The 22,481-nt window shown below is 39.8% G+C and overlaps 1 protein-coding gene across 1 annotated transcript in view; it reads left to right on the top strand.

The window, feature by feature from the left end:
- Positions 1–22,481, top strand: part of GPC6 (glypican 6) — a 1,175,593-nt gene that overhangs the window by 579,596 nt on the left and 573,516 nt on the right. The window contains exon 3 of the mRNA XM_053563821.1: positions 11,726–12,117. Within this exon, the coding sequence (XP_053419796.1) occupies positions 11,726–12,117 (392 nt within the window). The remainder of the gene's footprint in view (positions 1–11,725; positions 12,118–22,481) is intronic.

The following is a 22,481-nucleotide window of genomic DNA, read 5'->3' as shown; positions in this document are numbered from 1 at the left end:
AATTTTTGTAGCTTTTGGCTGGGGCTGGGTTTGAACCAGCTACCTCTGGCGTATAGGGCCAGCGTCCTACTCCTTTAAGCCACAGGCTTTGATTACTTTTTTTTTTTTAATTAAATCATAGCTGTGTGCATTAATGTGATCCTGGGGCACCACACCCTGGTTTCATAGACCGTTTGACACATTTTCATCACACCGGTTAACATAGCCTTCCTGGCATTTTCTTAGTTATTGTGCTAAGACATTTACATTCCACATTTACTAAGTTTCACATATGCCCTTGTAAGATGTACCGCAGGTGTAATCGCACCCATCTCCCTCCCTCTGCCCACAGTATTACTAGTTTTTGATGGACTAGACAAGATATAACTTTAAAAATTTAGCTGTAATTTAACATACGTTTCACGTGAAGTTTTCACATGAAACTGCACTTGCAGAGCTCAGCATTTTCCAGTCTTTGTAGCCTTTGGTTTCTGTGGTCTGTGTCTGTCTGGGTTATGTGTGTGAGTGCTGCCCTAGATAGGCTGTGTTAGGGAGCCATCGTTCCCTGGCTGTTAAGTAGCTGGGAGACTGTCAAGCCGTGTTCCTCCTTCTCAAGCTCTCCCTTCCCTTCTGCACCCTGGGATGAGCCCGTGAAGGCTGAGAGAGCATGAGCTGGGAGAATATGTTAGGTGCTAGTGAAGGGAGAAGACGTGGAGGATGAAAGAAAAGAGACTCCACCCTCTTGCCTCCCGGAGTGCTGGGGATGTTCCTCACATACTCCATATACCCTCCTTAACATCGCTGGGCCTTCCCGAGAGCAGGACACTGGCTGGCTGTCTACTGGGAGGGGAGCGGGAAGGGAAAGGAAGTGAAGGGAAGAAGAACACTGGGTCTTTTGTGTTGTATAGTCAGCCGCCCCCTCTGTCATCGGCCTCTTCCTCTACCCCTGCGCACACCATGCTGCATTGACTAGAGGGAGAGCCCTGGAGGACAGAGAGCTGTAGTGATTCTCAAACCTGGCTGAGTGTTCAGCTCACCTGCAGAGCTTGGATTCCACTCTCAGATGGGATTTAATTCATCTGCAGGACCGCCCGGACATCAAGACTGTTTAAAGTATTCTTAATGGGGAGTCCCACTTGAAAACCACTAAATGATATGAAGATGGAAAAAGGACGTAAATTCCATTTAGTTATTTCTCTGCGCTCTCCTTAGAGCCTACATAATCTTGTTAGATTGTTAAAATTTAAATCTTGTTCCCAAAGCCCCAGGGCCTTGTCACCAGTTTCCACCCCATGTCTCGGAGTTCACCTTTGGTGGTTTGGTGTTACAGGGGGTTTTCCATTTGCTGCCCAGAAAATGTGTGAGTGAAGAAGGAAAAGGAGCTGGAGACAGATATGGGTTTCTGAACACAGTAAATATATATGTATATATATTACGATTATTCTTGTTTGGAACCTAATTATTTCTTTCACTTGAGAATTAAGCAAAAGCTGGAAATGATTTTAAGTTGCCTTGACTATAGTTCCATCCCATATGTACTTATAGGGTTAAACAGACATCCCACACTGTGGTTCATGTTATTTCTGAAAGAAAAATGGAAGCAGAGTTGTGGATAAGACCCAAAGGGCATTGTCTGTAGGCTAAGAAACTATGTACGATGAAACCGGGTAATGATGAAAGGGAACTGGGAGAGCATCTCGGCTTTTAATTTTATATTCAGCGCTTAGACTGAGCTAGAAATACTGCCTACAAGCTCAAAGCAGGTGTTTGCTGTTAAGAGCAACCGTCAGCGAATTTCCAACTTAATTCACGATTCTGGAAATTAATCGTTTAACTATACCACCTTGAGGACATGAATGGCCTAATCAGTCTTTCTTACTTTAAAAGATATCTTTGGGAGAAATAATGTACCAAGAAATAAAACATTTATCAATCTAATGTGTAAAGGATCAGTATGTACAGAAAAAGTATAACCTTGTAAAATGAGGATCCAAGTCAACATTTCTATAAACTGCTTTATTGCTTCAAATCTCCCTATATCAACCAATTCCTTAGTACTACTTTTCAGGTAACCTTGCTTTTGACAGCTGAAATAAACATCTGGTTCTGAAAAATATCCTGGCATTTAGTCTCTTCAGCTAACTTTAATAGTATTAAATTGAAAGACTTCAGTATAAGGTATTGACTATTTTTAATGAACATTTTGTGATTATAAACTGATAACTTTTCATTAAAAAATTCTTCATGGAAAAGTCTTTTAGATACATTGGGAAAATATAAAATGGTGATGTACACTCGACCTGAATGATGCATTACAAATGAATTATTTTATTCTTGATCTGCTTGATTTTTTGGTTAAAAGTTTTTCCCCAGAACTCTTATTATATTCATTTATTTATATCCAATTAAATGTAAATTTAACTCTTAATGTATGAGAGTTTCCAACACACATTAGAAATAATATCATACAATTTCCTTCTGGATTAATGTAGCATCCAATTTCTGAACTATGGCTTATAGCATTTTTAACACTTGATATATTTATAATTTTCAGAAAATAATTCCACACATTTAATGTTAAGCATTATATATTGTTACAGAGACTTTGATAGTTTTTTTAAGGGGTGAAAGGACAGCTTAAATTTCTATTTTTAGTAATTGTCATGAAGAGAAATTTAAAAAGGAAATTATAATAAAATAGATTTTCTTAACCTAGTTTCAGAGTACAGTATATATATATTTTTTCTTTTTTCAATACGTTGTCTATTTCATATGCCAGGGTTACTGTGGGATTTTTCTCCTTATGAAAGTTGGCAGGAACTTATTAGATTACAGCGTTAGGAAAATTTAAGTGTGTCTCACTTTAAAGTCGCCTCAAGTCACCTAAATCCTCCAAGTAATTTACATGATTTAAGCATTTACTTTTGAACTCTAGTTACTTTGCAGGGAATATAAAGAGACGAATGGGCTATGGAGTTGACAAAGTACATTTTAACTTGTAAGTTACAAATAATGGGAGAAAAGGAACTTTGATTCTGCTATTTATGAGAGAGTTAACTGACTAATAATTAAACCATCCTCCTGTCTGTAAGAATTTAAAGGCAGAATACATTTCCTTGAATTGATGCATCTTCAAACATCTCACTCAAGATTTTGATCCTTTGTGGGGAGAATTGGCAGCATTTTTTTGTCAAGGGCTAGATACCAAATATTTTTGTTGTTTTGTACCACATAAAGTTTCTGTGACATGTTTTTTCTTTGTTGTTGGAGTTGTACTTTGGTTCGTTTGTGCTCAAACATGTAAAAATGTAAAAACCATAGCGCTTCAATAATAGGTCACCACTGGAAGCAACCCTGTATGTTCTGCAGTGGAAATAGGCCTGGGAAATGCTCAAAAGCAAAGCGGGGCAGATATTCTACCAGGGGCCTTCAGTATGTGGAAGCATTACACCAGGTGCTGAGTCTCCAAGGGGGCTACCACTCAGAGTTCAGTTTCACAAGCTCTTCCTGACTAGGTCGAGTGTTCCTCAGGAAACAGGGATCCAGGGTATCAGGATGGATAAGCACCTGTGGTCTCTTGCAACTACAATCATTTGTACAACTGTAATAATATCCTTTATCTTAGGATTGGAAACACATTTCCTTTGTGTATTCTTTCGGACAGTCTCCCGACACAGCAGGTGAGGGGCCCTCCCCTCCCAGGGTCCCATTCCTGTGAGTCTCCTTGGTTAGAATAAATAATACAGATATGTCTTGTTTTAAGGACACTCATATTTCCTTAAAGGATACCCAGCCTAGGGCCATAATAAGGAAGTGTTTCAAGACTTCAGTAGTGAATTCCTTATTTCAGTATGATATGACCAGAGTGTGAAAATATGATTTGCATATAACTTATCAGTGATATGTGAATATATTCCTCTCTCTATAGTATAACTGTATAGTACCATTTAGAATGCTTCTGGAAGTTTCTACTGAAATGTGGTTTCATCAGCTGTCTCAGGATCTTATCATACTGCGTATTGGTTATTCATATCACAGTCTGAAAATTTGACTTAGGATGAACTAGAAAGCCACGCTGTTTCTTGTTCTTTCTTTTCAGAGCTTGGGGTTTCAGCCTTCTCCTACTAGTCGAGGGCAACTCGATTAACATTTTAAGCCTCAGTTTCCTCATCTGCAAATGAAAATATGCTATGAGACTATCTGATTTGCATACAACTACATGACGCATGTAACATGGTATCTGATATGCATTAGAAATCAGGCAACTTCTTAGCTGCTGTCTCTAAATTAGCTTCCTTCATTATTACAAATCTGTATTTTCTCTTCACTTAAGGTATGGCATTTTTACTCTTTTCTGAAAATGTAAGAGAGACAAATGTAAGGTATGGCTTTTTTATTCTTTTCCAAAAATGTAAGAGAGACAGTAATGAAAATATTCTATTGCCATGTTGTTTACATTTTAAATCAGTTCTATATGTAGAGGGGAGGGACAACATTTACTTAAGGGTCAAAAATTTGATTCTAATAATCCCTCAAACAGGAAAGGTGTGGATTACTACTACTAGATCACTTTGATGAAGAATAGACTCAGTGCCCGTCGCTCAGTGGTTAGGGCCCCGGCCACACACACCGGGGCTGGCAGTTCAAACCCCAACCCAGCCTGCTAAGCAAAACAAACCAAAAAACTAAGAAGTGGCAGCGTCTGTAGCTTAGGGGATATGGTGCCGGCCAGATACACCCAGGCCGGCCAGTTAGAACCCAGCCTGGGCCAGCTAAACAACAACGACAACTATAACTAAAAAAATAGCTGGGCGCTATGGCAGATGTCTTTGGTCCCAGGTTCTTGGGAGGCTGAGCCAAGAGAACCATTGAAGCCCAAGAGTTTGAGGTTGCAGTGAGCTGCAACAGGCTCTACCCAGGGCCACATAGTGAGACTCTGTCTCAAAACAAAATAAAAAAAACAAAAAACTAAGAGGTGAAGAATAGACAGATCACAAATGAAGTTTTGCTGATAACAATGTTGTCTGTCATAATCCTAGCACTCTGGAAGGACTGATTGAGGTCAGGAGTTTGAGGCTAGCCAGAGCAAGAGGGAAATCCCATCTCTATATAAAGTAGAGAAGTTAGCTGGGCTTCGTGTACATCTGTATTTCCTGCTACTCAGGAGGCTGAGGACGGAGGATCGCCGGAGCCCAGGAGTCTGCATTTGCTGTGAGCTAGGCTGACACAACAGAATGAGACTCTGTCTCAAAACAAAAACAAAAAATTACAATGTGGTCTTTTATTAATTATAGATGCCGATGTATCCCTTTTAAATAAATTATTTTAAATGATTTTATATGATTTCAATCCCATAGTTTTTTGAAAAAACGCATTCTGAGCCTCTGCTTATACAAAAATTACAAATGGTCTTTAAAAAATACTGATATGGTACAGGAAGATATCTATTCAAAATAATTCTATTCCTTTTTCTCCTATAAAATTTTTTTTTAAACCTATATTGTGAAGAGATACAGGATGTCACAGTTTTGTTTATTAAAAACAACAAGAAGACAAATCTCCAAAGTGAGTTTATTCAATACAACAGATTGTTTAGTGAATGGAAGAAGGCTTCCCGTGTGAGTGTGCAATGTGGTTTGGGAGTTAACTGAAATGTAGCACACTGAGCATTGCTTACAGGAGTGTGCAGGTGACTGTGAATGCGTTCAGCTTGGGGAGATCATGGGCTATGAAGTCAAGTCCCTGCAGGGCCGCAGCAGCCCAGGCAGTAATTAAGCCAGGCGGAGAGTGGCTTAGGACGGGAGACTTGGAGTGGAAGTCAGGGTCTGGTAGAACAGTGCTGATAGCCAATATGTTTTTGAACAAAGGCCACCTCATCTAGTATTTTATGCATATATGCTCATGAACTTGGAGACATGGGAAGATGTGAGTTTTTATGTACGTATAAATTTATTAATATAAGAATTTGGAGGATGACAGGAGGGCAAATCCGATGTGTCCTGTTCCGCACCGTGGGTTGTGGTGTCTCCCTCTTTCTGAGCTGAGCCCACAAAGCCATCACTATCTGAGAGGCGTCCTGACCAGACGGAGTGACGGGTGTTTCACTGGATGTTTATACTCATCCACCTACTTATTCCCTCCCTGTCAGCCATTTCTCAGCCCCTGCCACGTGACAGGCATGAAAAGGACAGTATCGACTACCAAGAATCATCCTGCGAGTATAGCCTGAGTTTCAGTTCCTCCCATATGAAACACACCTCCTCAATTTTATCATAAATAAACCCTGGGGTTGATGAGATCTAGACATGTGCTGGCCTTTTCTTGGGAGGCTTTTTATTCTATTTGCAGGTCTCTGGATTTATCAATAAAAGGATGTCTCTTGGGAGTAAGGTGGGGAGTGAGAGTGACTTGGACATTTGGCCATGTCTGGAACATTCTGGGTGCCACTCATGAGGGAAGGAGGAGGCTGCTGGCCTCGGCTAGGTCAACACCAGGGATGGTACCTAATGTTGTAAGATGCATAGGGGGTGGCCTCCCCCACGACAACCCCAACAAATAATTATTCCACTCGGAATGTTAACTGTGGGGAGGTCGAGACACCTGGAGTAGCATCGTGGCATCGTACCGTTCTAAGTACCACATGTGAGGGGGACTGTTTGTGTGGCAAGGACAGACATCCTGAGCAACAATCAACTTGGCCTGTACTGTCTTACAAGGTCTCAGCCCCTGGAGAGTGGGAACAGATGGCCACTTAGGGACCACAGTTTTTTACCCTTAGGGTCGACTGTGGCATGGAAGCCAGTGGGACTCCTCCAGTAACGCTCTTCATTAATTCAGCATTTTCTTGCTGTCCATATCGTGTTATTCTGTAAGCAAGGAGACTTTTAAAAGGAGAAATTATGTCAAAAGATATAACTGAAGGCTGGTAGATGTATGTGCAATGAGGAAGGATGTTCGTTCTCATTTAACCTTGAAAAAGGCGTGGGTGAGAGCAGGTGGTAATTTCATTGTCTGCGAATCACAGCCCCTCCTTGTGGGATATCAGCTTTCAGAACCATTTTATCCTCTGGGCCAGCTCCTCCCTTGGGGCACTGCTTAGCCAGAGCTTGGCTGGGCTGCCCAAACTGATTTAACACGCTTTCCTTGTGGGAAGTTAGAAAGACAAAGATTCGCAGACATCCATACAGATGCCCACAGTGCCGACACCTGTGCGTGTTTCTGAGCTGAAGGAAGCCCTCCTGCGTCTCAGGGCAGGCAGGTGCTACCCGTAGTCTCCGCTGACTAGTCACCCAAGCTTTTCACTCATTGGCTTCTATAATTATATGAATTCACAGGACCAATTTGAAACATGGGTTTTAAACAGGCTCTTACTGAAAAATATCTTGAAAAGTATGACGCAAGAATAGGAAAACGATGCTTAATCCAATCCTGTCCCCGTTCAGCATAGAATATGTTTATTCCCAGCGTGTTTATTAATGAGACAGCATTACAGGGTTGAATGAGGTTTTTCTGTTTCCTGCAGACTGCAAATTCCTAGAGCGCCTCTCCTCTGACTTTGCACTATTGCTCGGGTCTCCCTTTGGTCCTGTGTTTGGTCCTTACATTTCAGTCCATTTATTTGGAGGCTTACTCAGATATCCTTAGGGTGCCTCTTAGCTCCTAGGAGCGTAATTTTGCCCCTTAAGCGACCCCTCCAAGCCCTCAGACAGCATTGCACAGGCATTCTTTTTGCTTTTTGCAACAGTGGTGGTTTTTATCTGCAAGACTGTGTTCCCACTTGAGCTGGTCTGCCCTGCAGCAAACAGATGTTTGCATAGAGATCTCCCCTCTAGATGAATAAAATGCTCCCAGAGGCTGATCTGGCTGGAAAAGTTCTTTTGTGCACCTATGAAGCATAACCAAGCCCTAAGCAACCACCTTTGATGTATATTTTGTGATTGGGGAAGTAGAAAAAAATAAAATGACATTTTTCTGCCAAACTGTTCCTTGTTGATAAAAATTTTTGTTAACTAAGAAAATGCCAGGAAGGCTATGTTAACCAGTGTGATAAAATGTGTCAAATGGTGTATAAAACCAATGTGTGGTGCCCCATGATCACATTAATGTACATAGCTATGATTTAATAAAAGAAATAAAAAAATTTTGTTGGCTGAAGACTTAATCCAGTGTGAGCTTTGCTCTCTCCTGTTAAACAAAGGGTTAGATTGAGATTGTCTTTTCTCATACTATTCTTGAATTTTGTTCTGGCTGATATTGTTTGGACAAGACACTCAATCAGCAACATGGGTCAGATGACTGACTTCTAAATCTCAACCTTGTGTAATTTGCTGAGAAACAATTTTCATCCAAGCATAAAATACTTTGTTCAAAGAATCAACTTTCAAAAGGCAGAAGTTTACACACTTCCTGAAAACAAAATGAGTTCACTTATTTTTGGATGACACCAGTTTTGCCTCGGTACCTTAGATCCCCATTTTTCATATGATCTAAGATGAATTCACTTTAAGCAGCAATATTTGTCATAATTGGTTGATACATTTGTGTCTTTCAACGCCAAATGTTAACTTTGACTTGAGATCAGTAAGCCACATAATGATTTTGAACAAGGAATAATATTTGACTTTTGAGGAACAGTAAAGCTTACAGCAAACTTTTGAGACAATGGCACTCCCTTAGACAAAACTCTAAGCTTGGAATCTAATGAAATATTTCTTCATTTCTATAATAAATCATGAATGCAAACTTAAAACAAACCATAAGCCACAGAGGGTAGGCAGTCTGGTTTTAACCATTCACCTTTCCTGGTGTCAGGAGGGAAAAGTGTGAAGTGTTAACCTTAGTAAAAGAAACAATAGAATCTTTATCTCTAGAGAGGAGCATTTATAGCTCAAATCTTTGGTGAGCAATGCAGAGCAGAAGATTCATATTCATTCCCTCTGCTCTCTCTGTCTCTCTCTTATTTTCAGCTCTTTACAAATCCAGACCACAGTATTGACTACTGACTATTCATTGCTGAAGGCAATAGTCTGTATTCAATAAATTAAGCTCTAATTCCTAAGTCCAGCAAAATAATTGACCTCAAAAAGAAGATAAATGAATAGGCTGTCCAGAGCTCATGATCAGAATCCACTTTCCAGACTCGTTATATTAGTATTTTTCAATTCAGTGATTTTCCCTTCTTTTCTACCTTCCTTCACAATCTCTTAACGCCTTTCATTCTTTCATCCTGTTCCTGTCTCAGCAAGCCTTGGTTACTTGCATTCTTGGTTTCACGATTAGAAGATAGTACTTATGATATTTTTATACTTTGGCATTAATAATTTAATATAGTTTCAATTTTAGGACAAGCTTGGTAAATAGTATTTCTGAAAAGATTTTGAAATGCTCTTGATTTTATAAAACCATACATAGCATCAATATACAGCACACATAAGCATTTTGATAAATTGGTCCTTTGACAGTTTTGAAAATTTTGCCCTATCTGCTTCAACACTCATTTTCTTTACTGAATCCCGAAGATAGGTTCAGTGATATGTAACCTGGTTTTATGTTTGGCAAAAATTAAAAAAAAAATAGTAACTTGAACAAAGTTACATTTGAACAAAGACTTTTTAAGCCTTGACTTTTAGATAATTCGAAAAATTCCTTGCCACTGTAGCAATAGAATTTCTATATTTAAGAAAAAAAAATGTATTCTCTCATACTAAGAAGGTAGCAAGTGATCAGAGTGTTTTTACCCTTTGGTACTTTTGTCTTACTTGAAAAGAAATACGGCTTGGCTCTCATAGCCCAGTGGGTAGGGCACCTGCCACATACACCGAGGCTGGAGGGTTCGAGCCAGGCCATGGTCTGCTAAACAAAAATGACAACTGCAACCAAAAAATAGCCAGGCATTGTGGTGGGTGCTGTAGTCCCAGCTACTTGGGAGGCTGAGGCAAGAGAATCACTTAAGCCCAAGAGTTGGAGGTTGCTGTGAGCTGTGACGCCACCGCACTCTACTGAGGGTAACATACTGAGACTCTGTCTCAAAAAAAAAAAAAGGAAAGAAAAGAAATACAAAAAGGTTATCATTATTATTGACTTATTTAATTATCAAGACAATGGTCCAATTCTATATTAATTAGAACTATTGTAGCTAAATGAAGTACTTCTTCAGCCAACTTCTGAGAAAGCTCAAGTAGCTTGCAGGGAACCCATGGGGAGGAATTCATCGCTTTTTTTCTGTGTCTTAGAACATACACCTCCAGGGCTTCAGGAAAAAAAAAAAAATTTTTTTTTAAAATTCCTACTTGAAGTCCTTAAAATGCAGGGACTTGGTTTGTCTGCATTTCTGAGGAGGGATGTAGTTTCAGGGAATAAAATGAAACTACGACCAGGTAAAGTAGAATCACTTCATTCTTGGGGGATTGTTAAACTCTGATGTACTGTCTTCCCTTACCTTTTTCCTCACTTCAATTTATATTCCATAAATGGGATAAAACCCCAGCTTGCCCAACCCAGGCATTATTTGTGCAAACGAAAGGGTTCCCATTACACAAGAAGTGTCCCTTGAGAGAGCTTGCTGTGAGAGCTAGTGGTGGGTAACAGTAACTGATGTCTTTAATTTCTGCCATTTTTTGCGTCCTATCAGTGATCTCAGTAACACTCGGGTGCTATTACAGGATGGGAGAGTTTAGTTTTGGCACATACTTTTTTATTTAAAACCTTTTAACCAGAAAGCCCAATTGCCAATATTTTATTCAAGTTCTATTAAGTGATAGTTTATAATGATAATCCAAGACACTTCCTGGCTTTCTAACTCATTATGACCACCTAAATTATATTCATTATAGCTTTAGTATTAAGTGAATTTAATTGCATTATGAATCTCTGAACACTGCTAATTGATTGCTATATATAGAAAGTAGAAGGAGTTCAAAATATTAAACTAATTTGAGTATCCCATTTATGGACTATTCCAAATAAAAGCAATTTAATTAAATTTAAGGTTAGAACAAATTTGTAAATAGGCTGGAGCAAATGTATTTGTCATTATGTTAATAATGATGCTTTGCACATTATGGATGCAACCTGTTTTGATTTGAGTTTTTAAATTTTTTAAAATCTTTTACATGAATTATTTGTTTTTGGAGACAGGGTCTTATTCTGTCATCTTGAGGTTAAGTGCTGTGGCAACATACACAGCAACCTCAAACTCTAGGGCTCAAGCAATCCTCTTGCCTCAGGCTCCCAAGTAGCTGGGACTACAGGTACCTGCCACAATGCCCAGCCAATTTTTTCTATTTTAGTAGAGATAGGGTCCCATTCCTGCTCAGGCTGGTCTCAAATCCCTGAGTTCAAGTGATCTACCCATCTTAGCCTCCTGGAGTGCTCAGGTGACAGGTGTGAGCCACCGCGCCTGGCTAATTTGAGTTTTTATCAAACCATGCGATTTTTCTCAACATTAATGATAAATGAAAAAAGAATGGACTTATTTTGGAGGAGTATTACATAGTCAATTCCTAACACTAACAGATGCTCTTATGGATGGATATTATTAGGGGTCTTCTGTTTTCTTTGACTCCTAGAAGGCGTAGGTCAGATCTCATTTAAACTATTATTTTTATTCCTCCATTAATACCTTAATCACAGGATACATTTTTTTCTGTGAAATTGCCTACTAACTGCAGTTGTGTCTAAGGTAAGCAGATGTCTTAGGCTTACTAGACATTATTAACTTATGACTCTTTTCCTGTTTTATCTGCAGAATTTTTCCGAGAGCTTCTAGAGAACGCAGAAAAGTCACTAAATGATATGTTTGTACGGACCTATGGGATGCTGTACATGCAGAATTCGGAAGTGTTCCAGGATCTTTTCACAGAGCTAAAAAGATACTACACCGGGGGCAATGTGAACCTGGAAGAGATGCTCAATGACTTTTGGGCTCGGCTGCTGGAGCGGATGTTTCAGCTGATAAACCCTCAGTACCACTTCAGCGAGGACTATCTGGAATGTGTGAGCAAATACACAGACCAGCTGAAGCCCTTCGGAGACGTGCCCCGGAAACTGAAGATCCAAGTTACCCGCGCCTTCATCGCTGCTCGGACCTTCGTCCAGGGGCTGACGGTGGGCAGGGAAGTTGCAAACCGAGTGTCCAAGGTAATTGAAAGTGTGTCCTCTTTCTTACTGATTTTTTTTTCTTTTATTCCATTTATAAGACAAGTGTTTACCAAAATAAACCCATCAAGGTAAAAATTCTTACTTACAATAGTCCTTGCTCTGAGAGAAATCAACTAAATATCAAAGCCTAATTTTGGTGGTTTCCTCCTTGCTTTGTGTGAGAGAAAGCGGAATTTCACACACTTCCATGTGGCCTGGAAATTAATGTCGATATTTATTAGCCATACAGCAGAGAAGCTTTAATCAGGAATGGTGCAACTGCAGGAGTCTTGTAACTATGATAACTTGGCATGTCTGATCAGAGTTTTAAGGATGATAGTTATGATAGTTATGAAGCAATTTTAAGGATGATAGTTATGAAGCAGTTCATTCAGAGGTTTTAATCCTCTAGGACTGTTGTTCTCGACCTTCCTAATGCCACAGCCCTGTGGATCGCGACCCACAGTTTGAGAACCACTGCTCTAGGAAGTCAAGGTGAAGTTCTCCATCAGGCCAGCAAGTGGAGGCAAGTTGCTTCTGAGGAGGGTAGCACTTGGCATTTCTTCATTTTTATCACATGTGTTTAAGTGTCCAAATTCCTAAGTGGTGAAGGAAGAGACCTTTGTTGACACCTATAGAGCTGAATTAGGGAGGATTAATGAAAGTACAGATTCCTGCAGAGAATTCCTTCGGATATCCATTATCTTCATAATTCCATACTATGAATTGTACTGGGGTTCTGGAAAAGATAAATCACTAATCCACTTTTGGGACTTGCCCTGAGGATGATGTTTCTAAAGCTTCAATGCCAGCACTGCTATCTTTAAACACTGAGGGGTTCCTAGGTAGGGGAAATCTGCCTTTGTGTAAGTTTTGCCTGGAGATGTAATACTCTTTGAGATGGCCCTGTCCATTTATGAGGTTAGTCCTATAGCGCCGATCCCATATACCAAGGGTGGCAGGTTCAAACCCAGCCCCGCCAAACTGCAACAAAAAAAAAGCTGGGCGTTGTGGCGGGCGCCTGTAGTCCCAGCTACTCGGGAGGCTGAGGCAGGAGAATCGCCTAAGCCCAGGAGTTGGAGGTTTCTGTGAGCTGTGTGACGCCATGGCACTCTACTGAGGGCAATAAAGTGAAACTCTCTCTACAAAAAAAAAAAACTGAAAGATGATGACTTGAAGGAGTGAAGTGAAAGGTGGTTCATAACAGGAATGAGATATTATATCACCCCACACGGCTGAATTTGCACAAATGTTATTGCCAAACACTCCTCTTCTATTGCAAGGCTATGCCAAAGAACCATCACATTTTTTTATAACTGTTGAAACTGTCTTGCTGTGTTTCTTTTTCTTTTTTTTTTTGTATTTTCACCTCCTCCATATTTATATCTTGGCATAAAGACCATGTATACCTTGAAAATGTTTCTGTATGACATTATTAGTAATATACACAGCAACCCAGTTTTACATTATTAATTTCCAAAATGATTATTTGCAAGAAGGCTGTGAAGCCTACAAGGGATTTATTAGTCTGAAAGGCATATAATTTTGATGTTTAAAATATTTTTATTGAATATTAACAATGTTTTAGAAACCAAAGAAACAAAAGCCCCCAAAATGGATTGAAAAGGAATTAGCCAGGTAAAATAGCAAGAGGAAGTAAGATCCCCTAAGGATAGCTGGTAAAATGTAAATGAGTAGTAAAAATATATCCTATAATGGGCGGCGCCTGTGGCTCAGTCGGTAAGGTGCCGGCCCCATATACTGAGGGTGGCGGGTTCAAGCCCATCCCCGGCTGAACTGCAACCAAAAAATAGCTGGGCGTTGTGGCGGGCACCTGTAGTCCCAGCTACTCGGGAGGCTGAGGCAAGAGAATCGCTTAAGCCCAGGAGTTGGAGGTTGCTGTGAGCTGTGATGCCATGGCACTCTACCGAGGGCCATAAAGTGAGACTCTGTCTCTACAAAAAAAAAAAAAATATATATATATATATATCCTATATTTTCTTGGATGGCTAGATTTTGTTGTAAAAAAATGTTTAGTTACGTGAATTAAATAAGTTAAACTACATAATAAGTTAGCCACAGAGGCTTCACATGAGATCCTTGGTTTTTATTACAAAGTGAAAGCTGAGCCAGCCTTTCAGAAAGAGGTAGGAGGTAGGAAATCCAAAGCATGGATTTGACATGTGTCACATTTCTGATTGAGTATGAGTAAAGTTCATGTCTCTGTGTGTATATCAGTTTGACGAGGTTCCAGTGAAGTAAGAGAATATTTTTTAGCCAAGTGCCTGCAAAGCCACAGGTGAGGTTGCTGTGGCTTCCTCTGCCTGTGTCTCAGAGTGTGGCGTTGACAACCTCCTGGAGATGCTGCCGCCTCATTGTCATTCCCGCTGGTCTCATTCTGGGGTCTTTGTCTTTCCAAATCTAACATGCTCCTGTTCAGAATGAAGGCTGGACTCAGGGACCTTTAATTTTTTTCTAGAAGTGGTAAGAGATGTACTCTTCAAGACTATCGTCTTTATTCCACTGATTCCTTCCTGACTAACATTTCATTTGTAGAATAATTGCCTTGGATGTGGGTGTATCCCAGCTATTTTTTGGTTGCAGTTCAGCTGGGGCCAGGTTTGAACCCGCCACCCTCAGTACATGGGGCCGGTGCCTTACCAACTGAGCCACAGGCGCCGCCCAGTTTTTTTTTTTTTTTTTTTTTAAAGAAGAGATACAAATGGCCAAGAAACATATGAAAAAGTGCTCAGCATCACCAATGATTAGGGAAATGCAATTAAAACCACAATGAGATACCACCTTACTCCTATCAGAGGGGCCATTATTTATTTATTTATTTATTTATTTATTGAGATAGTCTCAGGTTACAAAATCAACATTCATAAATCAGTAGCCTTTATATATACCAACAACAGTCAAGTTGAAAAAACAGTTAAGGATTCTATCCCATTCACAGTAGTGCCAAAGAAGATGAAATATTTGGGAATTTATCTAACAAAGGACGTGAAAGATCTCTATAAAGAGAACTATGAAACTCTAAGAAAAGAAATAGCTGAAAATATAAAATAACTGATGCTATTTCTTGAGCTAGTCCACATCCTGGGTGTAGGTCATATAACTGTGGAAAGTGAGCTATTCTTTGCAGATACTGGCTGGTCTTACCTGCATTTCTTTAGCCCTTATAAATTTCTAAGTTCATGAACTCGGCTACATTCCTAAATCCCATCCCGATATCCGAACACTGCCTTCTGGAGATAGAGAGTTTAGACAGACAGACAGATAGATAGATAGTTAATAGCCTAGCTATCAAACAAGTTGAACAATTTTTTTTCAAGTAAGTTATAACTCAGGGATTTAAGTATTTTACCAATAAACTTTCTCAACTAACGATGACCAGATGGCCTGTAGCTGACTAAATCAGAAATGAATATACTAATACTATGATGACTTTCAGCACACGAAGTAATTTTTATATTAAAAATAAAATATTAGGGGCGGTGCCTGTGGCTCAAGGAGTAGGGTGCCGGTCCTATATGCCGGAGGTGGCAAACCCAGCCCTGGCCAAAAAACCACAAAAAAAAAAAAAAAAAAAGAGAAAAAAAATCTCTAAAAATAATAAATAAATAAATAAATAAAATATTAGAAGGGCTATATATATATATATTATGAGAAGAAGCAAGAATTGTGTTTCAGCTTCAAGTGCTTCATAAATTTGAGGCCTCCCTGTGGTCTATTAATTGAGTGACTTGGAGTTGGTGAAAGGATGCCAGAAAAGTTAGAGAATTCAAAGCAAAATTCTCAAGTGGAGATCAACAAACTAGCTTATCTCCTGCATCCTGATTTGGGTATTATCTCTCCTTTATTTTCTCTTTTACAGTGACGTCTTAATCTTGGGAGACATCATTAATAGCTTCTAATTAATTGCTTTGACTGGAAAATTTACCTCTTTGGCAAAACACAGCAGTTTGACACAAATGTTTTGACATAACATGGTGGGGAATATTCTTACCAGAAAAATGAGGAACTAACTTGTAAGCATCGACAGGATTATTGTTAAAACTTATGCTTCTCATCTTATAGATAAAAACACTGTCTTTTCCTAGCCTTCAGATACAGCACATTCATTTTACCGAACTCAAATCCTGTTAGAAGCATTATATGGTTCTGGAATGAATACCTGTGAGCAGTGAGCCATTTGTGTGTGTGTAAATAACCATTTCTGAACGTGCCAAGTGTTGGCAAGATGTGGCGTATGAGGCACTTTTGTCCTTTGCTGGTGGAAGTGTAAATTGATATGCTCATTTTTGATAATGATCTGAAAATGCCTGTATTGTTGAAGGCATACATATTCTAAAACCACATTTTCTTCCCTGGAGAAACTATTATTATTACACATGGAACAAGTAGACAAGTACAAGAATGTTTATTGCAGCATTGTTTACAATCATGTAAAAGCTAGAGATATCACTAATATCTCATCTGCATAAATGGTGATCTCTTTGCGCCATGAATTCTACAGAGCATAGAAAATAAGTGCAGTGTAGCCCCTGGATGAATCACAGAAACCGCACTGGCAGAAAAATTATTAAATCACCAAAGAATCTATGCCATTGACATAAAGTCCATAAAATGCAGAACTAAGCAGTACATTATTTAGTAATAAAAAATACATGTAGTAAAACACTGAAGAAAATTAAAAGAATGATAAACAAAAATGTCAGATGATGGTTTCTTCGGGAAATGAAGTTTGGAGATATGATCCCAAGGACACACACAGGGGTTTCTGAAGTCATTGATAATAACTGATGCTATTTCTTGAGCTAGGTGCTAAGTGTGTGTGTGTGTGTGTGTGTGTGTGTGTGCGCGCGTGCGTGCGTGTGAACATGTGTGTGCATGCCGGCATGCATGATTTTTTTTTTTAATGAAAGGAGATGACTCTAGTGTCTTCAATAGTCCATCATGACGCCATTTACACTAAGACGGGATTTTCATACATTTTTTTCTTTCATAAAAATGACTTCTTGGTAGCCGGGCACAATGGCTCACACCTGTAATCCAACACTCTGGGAGGCCTAGGCAGGAGGATTACTTGAGCTCAGGAGTTAGAGACCAGTCTAAGGAAGAACCAGGCCCATTTTTACTAAAAATAGAAAAAATGTAGCCAGGCATTGTGGCACGTGCCTTTAGTCCCAGCTACTTGGGAGCCTAAGACAAGAGAATTGATTGCTTGAGCCAAGAGTTTGAGGTTGCTGTGAGCTATGATGCCACGGCACTCTACCAAGGGAAACAGTGAGACTCTGTCTCAAAAAAAAAAAAAAGGTGGTTTCTTTGAGTAAAAGCTGTAAATTGTGTCAAGGGCAATCACATTAGCTGTGCAATCACTTAACTGATTTATTCAAGACCACCAGGGTATGTAGTAGAGCTGCAAGCCATAGAACTCAAAGTATTATCAAATACAACAACAACAAACACTGTCATCTATCTGTCTGTCTGTCAACTGTCTAAAATCTTTCTACCTGTGAGTCATGACTTTGAAAAGAAAATCTGGATTTTAGTCTCTAGTGAGGGCCAAAGTAGTTTTGTCAACAGGCATCTGCCTTTCTGTGCCCTGCAGACTGGCGTTTTTTTTGCATCAAGAGCCTCTTACGGGGTCCATCCTCTTTGGGTATGCAGCCTTGCATTTACATGTGTGCCATAAACAGGGCCAGTTTTTAATGAACATAACTGATTCACAAATAATTATCATCAAATTAAAGAAATGGAGGCTTTGAAATGCCTCCATTTCAAGCATTCTCTGATCATAATGGAAAACCATTCTGAAGAATTCACCCTGGACTCAGTTTACAAGAAATATAACATTCTACAGGATGGCCATGAAGTTAGTAATAAAAAGTTAGTAATAAAAAATACATGTGTTTAATTTTAAATTGCACATGAACTAAATGGCCACCTTGTATTTAGATGTTTATTTTTAGAAAAAATATAAAATATAAAGCAAAATCACATTTTGAAGCCTTCAGCTGAGTTATTGTTTTTGTTCCTTCTGTAGCGAATTTGTTTTTATTGGGGTTAATTTTTGTGGAGTGATTTAGAAATGGAAAGGACCATTAAAAGGCCTTAAGTGAATGAAATCATTTGTGGGTAATCTGTGGGTAACGTATTCTCTTCTGTAATTGATGAATATTCAATATTTTCAAAAGAACAGGTAAGCCTTTTAAAATTATCAGTGTTCCTCTGTTTACAACTTTCAGTCAGCATAAATCATCTATGCCTCTCATCTTATGATGTTGTCGTGAACATTATATTTAGCAGGTACTTTTCAGTTAATACATAAATAATTTCATGATAAAAATAGTAATAAAATGGTATTAGGACTAGAAAGCAACAAAAATAGCTCGTTAATGTAATTCATTGAAAATGTAAGACTCTTACCGTGGTCCTTATACTGTGCTAAGCCTTGGAAATTTTAAGAGCATAAGGAAATCCAGGTGTCAGCAGAAGGAAAGAACATTTTCTCCTCTGCAATGAGGAAAGCATCACAGTTGAGTCTATGGAAGTTATAAAGAAAATCTCAATTGCATTAAAACAATTTGGTTTGATTAAAGCATTTAATTTTTTCTTATTAATTTTACTTTCTCCTGCAAAATGTGTAGCCTGGGGATATGCATTTGGATACGACTGAATTAAAAAGATTTCCAGTGCATTAAAAGCTCTCCGTGTATCTTTCTTCTCCTTTTGTAGGTTATATCTGTTTCTAATAGCCTATTCCTGAGTTATGTTACTTTATTTTAAAATTATTCTATCTATTGGAATTCCATTAAAATGTGTACCTTCTCTCCACTGATTTTGAAGTTTTATTATCCTAAGAAGTTAAGAGGTTCCTTAACCCTTTCTAAAGGTAGCATGGCTAGGCAAAGTTTGGGAAACAAAGTTCTGACTATGCTGTGTCTATTAGATATAATCTTTTGTCCTCTACAGTCTGGGACAGGTGGTAAAAATATTCCAACATTCATCTGACTCAAATGTGGATCCTGGTAAAAATAGAGACGTGATGGAGATTTGGCTCAGTCTCAATCGGTAGACATTAGTTTAAATACTATTGTTAAGTCCTTGAGATAAGAGACTAAGGAGCTGAAGTACTTGCGATTACTAATTGGGAAGGGGAAACAGAAATAATGTCAGTATGTGACGAGAGAACAGCACAGTAGGTGCTGCTTTAGGAATTGAGAGGACGACTCCTTGTTTCGTCTTAGGGTGTAAGTGAACGTTCTGGGCTGTGGATCTGGAGCCACGTGTTGAAGGAGGGTGTTAGGCAGATAGTAGGTGCACCTGGCGTTGAGAAACGTGTTTTAGGCAGAGGCAACATCTGAATGGAAGTGCAGGGGCACGAAACCAGAAGATGTGCACAGGCAGTTAGGAGCACGTGGTCTCCCCGGAGCATAAAGTACAAGTCAGTGAGTAGCGGGAGATAAGGCCAGAGACCTAAGCGGAACCTGTAAGCGAAAACTGTCTGTTTCACGAACAACTTTGTAAATGTCTGTTCTATTCTTTTTTATTTTTGAGACAGAGTCTCCCTCTCTTGTCCAGGCTAGAGTGCGGTGGCACCAGCCTGGCTTACAGCAGCCTCAGACTCCCGGGCTTCACGATCCTCCGGCCTTTGCCTCCCAAGTGGCTGAGACTAGGGGGGCCCACCACAGGGTCTGGCAAATTTTCCTGGAGTTAGTAGAGATGGGGGTTTCCCTCCTGCTCAGGCTGGTCTTGAACCCCTGAGCTCAAGTGATCCTCCCACCTTGGCCTCCTGGAGTGCTAGGATTATAGGCGTGAGCCACCACACCTTGGCCTGTGAATGTCAAGGCCTCCTCTGGACAGATGAATTCCAGTACATTTAAGACACACATATGTGCTAAGCAGCTACTACGTGCCAGGCACTGTTCCATAAAAGACAAAGTACATAACAATAAACGCTGCGTTCCTTGGGGGAGATCACAGTCTATCCTGAAGAGAGGGATTTATAAAAAGTTCCAGTGAAGTACACATAATCAGTATATGTGAAATACTTATTTCCCTTTACCTCAGGAAATTAGAGATACCTTAGAATAGGCAACAGTCAGACTTGGACTTAAAGAATGAACAGAGGAGAAAAGAGCTGTAGTTTTCTTGCCAGGGGCCCGACATGTGCAAAGGCAGGAGTCATGAAAGATCAGAGCCTTGTGGAGGGGAAGGCAGGGGGTAGATGTGGACCATAGCATTTGGGTAATACATTTCAAGTTATGGAATTTGAAGGGATTGCACAGGCAAGGGCAACCAGCCGAGATTTTTCAAATGCAAATATATCATTAGATTTTTGCTTTAAAAAAATTGTCATGGAGATGGGGGAGACTGATGGCAGGTGTGGGGATGGGAAGCTGTTGTAATGGACCAGATAACAGGTGGGGAGACTTGCCTCAAAGCAGGTGGAGCAGAATGGGGGCACATCTGACAGCACAGGGACTTCCCAGCACAGCGGCCCTGGTACTGTCTCTTTAGGGTCTATCCCCAGCGTCAAGCATGGTTCCTGACACACAGTTTGTTCCTATTTCAGGGCATTGAGCTGCCTGCCAACTGATTGGAGAAAAGACAACATAGAAATGTTTGTTGGCAAAGGGTGATAACATTTAGCCAGAGAAAGAAGAGAACAGCATCAGATGGAGCATCAGGGAGTATGCATATTTAAAGAGGATTCAGGGAAAGGACGGCGAGTGATGAGAAACCAGCCAAGCATGGGTCCTGAAAGTAAAGGGAGAGAGAATTCCAGAAAGGGGATAATCTGAAGCATCTGTAGTTGCAGATAGTCAAGTGGGAAGGGCAGAGGAAATGGACCTTCGGGTTTGGCCATTGACTGGGATGTGGCTGACATCCTAGCAAGCAAACTTTGACTAGCGTGGTTTTAAATTGGTTGGGACGTTAACTCTTTTGCCCCTATACATTCCAGAGCAAGGTGCACAAAGCATGGTCCACAGTCTGGCACCTGCCCACAAACAGTCAATATGCTAGGTACAAAATTAAAAGTGCTCAGAAATTTTTATAGCAACTTCACATCGTCATGACACCATGAGTAAAACTTTTCCATGTTATTGAACTTGCATGGTGAGTCTCCTGTGGTGTGAGGTGCATGTCAGTTGTCCTCCGTAAGATCAGGTATCAGGTCATGATATATTGGGAGAAACCAAACTGTCAGCCAAAGATTTTCCACGTAACTTGAACTTCAAACACTTTGAGATGTACTAGTCTAGAATCATGCTACAAACTGGAGAACAATGAACGTATTTTGATTGATTTGATTGATGTATTTGGGTATTTGGGCATTGTTTTTTCCTTTTTCCCTTTCCCTTTGCCCCTTTTTCTACCTTTTGGCCCTAGTTTCCCCTCACCCCCCATAAGGCATAGTCTCTGTATTGACAACCATGACAAGTTTTCAGTAAGCCCATTTTGATTGGCATATCTACTGTTTGTGCCCCCAAGTACAACAACTCCTCTGGGGCCATGGAAAATGTGTGCTACAAACAGACAAGACATCTTTGGTACTAATAAGGGACATCCACTGGTGCCAATTAAATAAATAGTACAAATCAAAAAGGCCCAAGGATAAAACTCTGGCACTATAACTCAAGGAATGCTGCTTCTAAAACTGCTTTATAAGGAAAAACAGACTTGACAGTTTATCCTGGTATCAGTGCTGCCTCTGCTGTGGGGTATTTATCTCGGAATGCAGGTATGCCCTTCCTACCAGAAGGTTCTATGAAATAAGGTTTGCACAATAGTCATTGCTGTAATCACTTACAAATGCATCAGCATGTTCAGAGTTCTGTCAAGAGAGTGTACAGGATGTGTGATATCCTGGGCTGAACTTGAAAGTCTGGAGGATTTCTCTTTTATTGCCCCAACTTCAGAGATTCGGTGTGACAAGGACATTCCCTGATGCAGTATCAGTACACTGTAGAGGTTTATGAGCCAAGATACACATCAAAAAGAATTTTAATAAAGCTTGACAGATATATGGCATCAATAGTGCTGACATATTGAAGCAGGACTTATGTACGGAGTGTGACATACCACTATTTTTTAAAAAGCGGTATTAGGTCATACAGATGCTCGCTTGCAAGAAAGGCGGTGGATGTATTATTATAGTCCATAGATTTTCACCACTGTCCTTGTCCTTATAGGCAGGGGTCTTCTCCTTCACGTGTGTGCGTTAGACTTCTTCATCTTGATGAGTGACATTCAGATCAATCCCAGTGACTTAGAATATAGTGGCCATACCAAACAGTATTGAAAATCTACATATTTTTGTATCTAAATTGAATAGTCAAGAATGAAAATAG

The sequence above is a fragment of the Nycticebus coucang genome, chromosome 15 (assembly GCF_027406575.1).
Source record: "Nycticebus coucang isolate mNycCou1 chromosome 15, mNycCou1.pri, whole genome shotgun sequence".
NCBI classification, from domain to species: domain Eukaryota; kingdom Metazoa; phylum Chordata; class Mammalia; order Primates; family Lorisidae; genus Nycticebus; species Nycticebus coucang.
This window is presented reverse-complemented; position numbering and strand designations above follow the sequence as displayed.